This window comes from Protopterus annectens, chromosome 9.part0 (assembly GCF_019279795.1).
Source record: "Protopterus annectens isolate FY-2018-M chromosome 9.part0, PAN1.0, whole genome shotgun sequence".
Classification (NCBI taxonomy): Eukaryota; Metazoa; Chordata; order Ceratodontiformes; family Protopteridae; genus Protopterus; species Protopterus annectens.
Window position 1 is genome coordinate 1,023,349,342 of NC_056743.1, and position 7,857 is coordinate 1,023,357,198.

Genomic DNA, 7,857 nt, shown 5'->3' on the forward strand with positions numbered 1-7,857 from the left:
GATGAGTTTTAAAAAGACTAAGTAAACTTGTCTCCTGCACTTGAGAAAACTACCTTAGTCTGTCAACAGGTAACACAGGATCTTCATCCACCTTTGAACTACAACCAGAAACTGCAGATAGGTCTTCTGTTTAATGTCTCATCTGGGAGTGTTTTATCTGAAAAAAGTTTGCCTAGTTACTTAATTTTAATTCAGAATACTCTCTTGACCCATTTTGCAAGTTTGGTATGTTATCCAGACACATAGCACAAACATCTTAAGCTTCATTCTGTTCCTAGGATTGTAACATTTACCAGTAGCAGGCTAAGTAGGTGCAATGTCCTTGACTGCTTGGAAGCTGTTTGTCTAGGACTGAAAGTAAAAATCATCTTTTTCTTTCAGCTTTTCCCGGTTAGGGGTTGCCACAGTGGATCACCTGTCCACTCATGATTGGCAGTGGAGTTTTTACGGTTTTGAGTTGTCAGCCCAGCGCCCAACCTTCCACAGAAGGCACACATGCACACACTCATGCCTAGGGCCAATTTAGAGTGTCCAATCCACCTACAGCATGTCTTTGGGATGTGGGAGGAAAACGGAGCACCCGGAGGAAACCCACGTGACCACAGGGAGGATATGCACCGAAAGTAAAAATAAATGTGAGAAAATCTTTTCAACTAAACAAGGCAAAGTGGCTTTTTTGAATTTTACTGATCAGCTGAATTCATGTCTTACATTTAGTGTGGTTAATTGTGGCACTGAATACCACTAATTTAGTACTGAGACTGTTACAGCAGAACAAAAGTGTAATCAGCCTTTCAAATGCTACCATTTGAATGGGATAAGGCAGCCCTCAGAAGCAGCACAGCATGACTGACTAACACCACAGTGTGTGGGATTTATTTGGGGCCAGATTCATTAGCACCTACACTAAGTGTACATAATTTGTAGTCAAGAACATCCCTGCCTCATATTTTTGTGTTTTCTAGTCACTCAGAAAGATTGCACTAAGTGTACATGTAATCTACACTTTGTGGTAACTTTCATGAACCCCCCATCGATATTTAACAGTGCATGAAAATTAGCAGGAAAACTAAAATTAGGAGGAAGAGTGTGAGATTTATGCTTGTGTTACCTGTTTACTCAGCACGGTGTACTCCTTCATGAATCCCAGGGCCTGTACTTTGGCATAACTGAATGCACTTACTAAATGCAAGCTGCATTTGTGAAGTTAAAACAGTAATTTGATTGCCCAAACCCAAAGTGAGAGTATCATAAAAACTCTAGTTAGAGCACTTGTCATTTAGTATTTTTTTCTTTTCCCAAACTACTAACTCATTAAGCCTTGAGAAATTAAAGAATTGCAATAGCACTTTTCTCACTTGCATATTTATATTTTCTTTTGAGCATCTGTTTAAAATACATACAGATATTTATCAACCTGATATTTAGACAGATGGTGATTCTTAGCTTTAATGTCACATAACTGTTGTGCCACCAATAACCAACATAAAATTGTAAGGCAAATAAGTTGACAGTACATATTCTGCACTTTCTTTACATTTGAGTCTGACATACTGACACTCGAACAATGACAATGTGAACAATTTACTCTGTGCAGGATTTCTAAGCAAATTTCTCAGCTCACCATTTGCCATGAGAAATACATTGTATTAACCTGTGCAAATGATATATGCATCTTATTAAAGAACAAAGCTGACTATGTGGGTGCAGTAAGGAGGATATTGAGGCACCAGATAGCGTGCCTCTACTGTACCTTTCTTCCCAGTAGATTAATAGTTTTGGCTTGGGATTAACATGGTAACTGCACAGTGGTGTGTTGATGTCTCTGAGGATGACATATTATAGTGGGCATGCAGGAACATGCATTTATGCACAGAACAGAATACTGGTAATATTGTAGCTTAGCAGTGCAAAGCAGAATGTTAACAGACCATGGTTCTGAGGCAAGCACAGTGTAACAGGATGTCTAGGTAAATTATGATTTTGTGATGGCAACACTCATTGGTAATGTTGCCAAAGTGCCAAATTCAGTTCCTTGTCATACTGTGACATTCATACCATGGTCATTGGCATAAAAGCATGGATGTCTAAAAAAAAAATTAAAAGCCTGGTAATCTAGTTCTGTTCTCTCCTTGCTAGTAAACTTTGTGGATGTTGTCTGCTAGTCATGTGGTCCCTGTATCAGTTGAATGCCGCTTTACGTCACTGGATGAATGAATGGACAGATGTATGTTTGTGTGCACACATATATGTATATATAATATAAGTCTGTGTGTGTATATTAGTTTTTATAGATGGCAAACCACTTATGTTTGATCTTCCTTACTAGAAGGCAACTAATTCAGCAATTTCAGGAAACAGCCTTTTGGGATCAGTGTTTTTCAGAATTTGCATTTGTAATCTGGATGTGTCTTAATTCAAAGGGCACGGATTCTATGACATCCCAGCAACAGTGGCTTAAATGTTTAGTAGACAGCCCAAGTCAATAGTGAACAGAGTATTCTGTATAAATGTAACATGATTTTACAATGTCAAGACTGAAACAAAATTTAAACTTTATTTAACCATTCCACTTCCACATTTGTTTACTATATTTCTACTACATTTTTAGTCTCCCACTGCAGACACTATCCCAGATTCACACACAGTGGTGAAACTGAAGCCAGAAACATGTAATGTCATGGGTATATGAGGCACACATGCTAGAATAGAATACAAGGTGCACCCCCCCCCCACACACACACACAGAAATACCTGTTGGAAAGTTAACCAGTAGTGTACCCAACTATCCTCTCGAGACTCATGCAACTTATTCCCAACCAATCTCTGAAAAAAAAAAAATCTCCCTACTCATTCTGATCCTACCACAGACACACACCACTGACCAGGCCAGTAGAATACCCAATAGGAGCACGGATACAAAAGTTGTTGTTTAGTGACCCAGTAACATTTCACTATTGCTATACTAATGAAAAATCTGATACTAACAAATAGTTATAAAACTGTTAGTTTTGGACTCACATATGACGCTCCAAAGAATAGAAATCCAAAGAAATCAAAACATTATATACTTACAACATTAGGAGGTAATTTGCGACCTGGAAGATATTTTACATTTTCATGTTGTGTATTAATTATTTCTGTTAATTTTTTCCCATCTACAATTTCTTCATACACCCACATGTTTACAGTGCGATCAAACTGCTCCAACTTGTCTGCATTGCCTCCAATGATCTTGGCTATAGCTGATCCCCTGAAAAACAAAGGAAATATGGTTCATCAAGAGAATATGAATCACAAGGCATAGGTCACAGCAATGGTGTAAAAACGTGAGCGAAAAAGAAAAAAATTCAGACACAGCAAGACACTGATCACAATTATGGTATATATAAACCTGATCAGTTTAATTCATAAGTCAGTTTATGTTTTAATTAGGTTAGCCCACCAGGAACAATGTTTTCAGAAACAATTTGTAAAAGTTAAGAGAAATTGACACACGGATTCATGTCTTGAAGGATGTTTTCACACCTCTTAGCTGTCCCACTGATGCAGCAGAAATATCTAAGAGGGACATAAGACTTGAGACACACTTTGTCTAATGCCGAAGACTGCCTTCAATGTAAATAAATAACAGCATAGCTTCAGATGGAGATACAGTCATAGTAAGTGTATTTACAAATAGCATATTTCCTGATAATTAAGTACTGGTATGAGTGCAGAGTTTGCAGCCAGTGCTGCAGTAATCAACTTAGCTAGACTTGGAGTAGTAGTACAGACAAAAGATACAGAGAGCAAAACACAGGCAGTGATGCAAAACTGCACAGGGCATCTTAACTTTCCACTGGACATGAAACTGCTGTACAGAAAGCACATCCAAATAGGTGTGTGTGTATATGCCTGTTTTATCCTTGTACAAGTACAATTTAAATATTTTTATTTATTTATTTATTTTTTTTTATTTTATTTATTTTACATTTGTTGACCGGGCTAGTCTAGCTGGACATATATCCGTTTTCAGTAGAGGCCCGGGGAGAAAAGCTCCAATTACATGAAGTAAGAAAACATTTACAGCAAAAAACATAAGTAAACTACAAAAAATACAATGGTAGGCTTGTGTAAGAATTTAACAAAAAAAAAACAACTAGCAAACACAAGGCAAGTTAACCAAAAACAGCTGGTTAACAATACAAATTTCAGGAATGCAGCATACTAAAGTTAGAATAATAAAAACTTATAAGAAAATCACAAGACGGCCAAACATGCAGAAGTATTTAGAGTGGAATTTTTATGTGTAGCATCTCAGTTGCTTGCTTGACCTTCAGACCCTCTTTCAGTATGCTGGTCCATTTATTCTCCATCATCGAGGTGAAAGACAGTTAAGAGGAGCTGTTACTGAGGCACCAATCAGGAGTAGTTGATTGATTTTTTTTTTCTTTTTTCACTCATCTTCACTACATGCCCAGAATACCCAGGGATCAACATGCAACAAACATCAGCGAGGGCATGTCCATCACTTATACAAGTGATATAACCCCTCAGGACTGCTCTGCCTGGGATCACCACTTTCTGTTCAAGACTCATTCACCCCCTCCCTGAGGAGAGGAGATCTGGATAAGTTGTCACTTCTCCCCCTGCATGACAGCTGCTGCAGTCACCTGAGCTGCTACTTAAACTTGGGTCACCTGGATCATAGTCAGGGCTCCATCCCCCTACATCAGCAGAGATGGTTATACCCCCAGTAAGTTAAGGAATCGCAAAAGATGAACATTTAGGTGGCAAGTTTGGAAGGTCATTAAGAAGATGAAAATCATTCAGGCATTAGATAAGAACGTCAGCCTGTCCGTGGAAATTTCAAAGCTTAAAGAAAAATTGGCCAGTCTGTGTGCATATGAGTGTGGGAAGTGGAATGGCACAGGTGAAAGCAGAGACACTTGAGTAAAACAGCCTGGACAATCACAGAGGGTGGCAAGAGAATCACAAATTAAAGACTGTGGCGGTTAATCAAGAGGCAAAGAGGTAACGATCACTTCTGGATAATCAGACTGAAAAAAGAGTAGATGGAAAAGCTCTCGTGATTTTCACTGAACAACAGTTGCTTAGTATTTCAGGACAGATTTGATATCCAGAAATATCAGACCCATAGGATCACAAGAAGTAATGGTCCCCAAACATCCAAAGCATCACATTACCAAAGGCCATTGCTTTAAATGACAGAGTGGTTACTTAATCGGGTAAAGCTGACAGGACAGCTGCTGGACAGAAAATAATGGTCACATGTTTCTATGCAAGCCTTTAATATGTACCTGGTCCTACTTACCAATTCCCAAATTTTTGATTTGTTACTATTGCTTGACCAAGATTCCTGTACCTAAAATGTATCTGCAAAATCATAGTCCATGTGGCTTGTTTGATCATCATTGCAGGGTACTTCTCGTTTATCCACTGTTGTGAGACCATGGAGTTAACACATTTAAGTAAGAGGATTGTGAGGGTTTCCTTCTCCCCAAATGAGGGTGCAAAGGGCTGGTTATATCCCCCTGTAAGCTAAATCATTACTTCAGTGTCATGTAGCTCGCAGTTTGACAGCTGTGCTGTCAACCGACTATGAGCAACACGTTGGAGATTCATTTGGTCCTAAAGTTACAGCGTGTAATTTCAGGATAATCTCTCCTTGGAAGTACATAAGGGGAAAATGCAGTTTCTCCCAGCTTTGTAGATGAATATGGTACCAGGGCCAGATTTCAAGTTTGTTTACCTGGCTTTATTAAACTTTCTTTAAATGGAAGAGAGCCTGACCTTTTGGTCATAGAAAAAGGTAATTTGTGTATATCCTGAGAAGATGGAGGTAAAGTAATCGCGTAATTTTTGGTAGCAGCCAGTTTGGAAAATGGAAATGATTCAAACTACCACCTTCATGGGGAGTTAAGGAAAAAAGAAACCAAATTAAGAGAGGCCACATGATGGACATCTGATCATCTTACAAAAAGACAATGACAGCAGTGCTGAATTTCAGTTAGCAAAGAACAAAGTGAAAAGTTTCTGGGTGTTGTCTGTGAAAAGACAGAACGACAGGAGGGCTTCGGTCAGTATGATTTCCAGGGTGAAGCTGTCCAGAAAAGGAAGAAAGCAGACCATGGTGTCTAGAGAGTTAAAGCAGAAACAGCCAAATATCAGGTGAAAGGGGAAATACAACAGTTCAGTGATGAAAAGGATATTATCAAATGGATAAGAGGAGAACTTGCTTCAGATTATGAAGAAGCTTGACAGCCTCCTCTGAACTATTTCCAACTTATCACTAAACAGAAGTAACATTCTAGTTGTGCCCACATATTGACTTGCTTGTGTGTGCCTGTTCTTCATTTCCTGACCCCAATCTCCTGTACCTTTTGCACAAGTCATGGAAGCAAGGAAAACTGGGGTAAAAACAGTAGGCTTAACAGACGATGGTGAAGAACAGACATCTGTCATCTGGAAGGCAAGTTACGACCTGGCAATCGAGGACAACAGGAAAATGAAATTTTAAGGAAGACTGTGTATTCCCTACAGCAAAGTTGACTGGGCACTGACTCTCGCCTATCTGCTATACCTAAAGGAAGAGGAGGAAGGCTGCCTTTCATAGTACTGACCACCTTTGTTTTAATGTGCTTTAATTGGCAGTTAGATGGATTTTACGGCTATAGTAAGTTCTACCTGGCTTGGCCAAATGCATCTATTAATGTTAGATGTTGGCAGCAAAAGAGAAGGAATAAGGCAATAATTATTTTGTTTTGAAAGAGAGAGGTTACATGTTTACTGCTACATCAGTGCTGGTACCTCCCTAATCCTACACAAGGACAGGGAAAAATAAGTTAATATGAGGCTAGAATATCATAGGGGACTGACTGGATGGCCTTCACAATAAGAGGCAGGAAAGTTAACTGCAGGAGGGATGAAGTAGATTTATTAGTGTTTGCTGAACGTATCTCTCGACTGTTCCTGATTCTGCAGAATGTCCCTGGTTTTACCTCGTATTATTGTCCTGTACTTCATAAATTTTTTTAATTTTCTTTATATCACTGAGGATTACAAGTCAGACAATATTGAAAGGCATTAAGAGTTTCATACTCTTCTGAAAATGCATGTTGATACAAAAATGTTTGTTCTATTAACATTTTTAAGTGACTTACAATAATAATATTTAAAAATGTCCTTGATTTTGGGTCTTTGTCCCCATATTATTTGGCTTGTCCAGACTTATTGAACAAAGTAGTTGAGAGGTATGCTGATGAGTACTTCAGTCATCTTTAAACAGTTTTCATCTGTCAGTAACTAAGTGCTTGATCAAGAATGGTGCAGATTCCTTGTTAAAGGGTGTTAAAAGATAATCTATGGGAACAGCAGGTGTACAGACCATACCATAAGCAAGTGAGAAGAGGGAGAACCTATGACAGGAGTGTGAGATGCAAAAACTCAATGCTTTTAGGTTTCTGAGCTAGACAGGGAAACTTCCAATTCACCATTGTCAGGCATCTTACTTTGATGTAATTTGAATGTACAGCCAGGTAAGCAGATGACTGGGACTACAGGGTTAAAATTATGCTTATCCAGGTAAAAATAGCTTAATATTCCAGGGAGGAGCAGAAAGGTGACAAACATGAACATGCATGGTCAAAGAGGGATACTATGATAAACTGCTGAAAAAGAAACTGTGAAGATCTAACTTTTCAGTGCTGAATGTTACACTAGAAAGTATTAACAAAATGTTACTAACTTATATTCTGACCTTTTCAGGTTTTTTGCCATATCATTTTGTATTTGCTACCCTAAGTGTCTGTATTAGGTTGGATGTTCTTCCTTTTTTCTGTTTTGGTCAAAGAG

The 7,857-nt window shown here is 38.5% G+C and overlaps 1 protein-coding gene across 1 annotated transcript in view; it reads right to left on the minus strand.

The window, feature by feature from the left end:
- The window catches only part of GPD1 (glycerol-3-phosphate dehydrogenase 1), a 461,017-nt gene that overhangs the window by 289,287 nt on the left and 163,873 nt on the right, over positions 1-7,857 (minus strand). Inside the window, exon 2 of the mRNA XM_044083817.1 lies at positions 3,076-3,253. Within this exon, the coding sequence (XP_043939752.1) occupies positions 3,076-3,253 (178 nt within the window). The remainder of the gene's footprint in view (positions 1-3,075; positions 3,254-7,857) is intronic.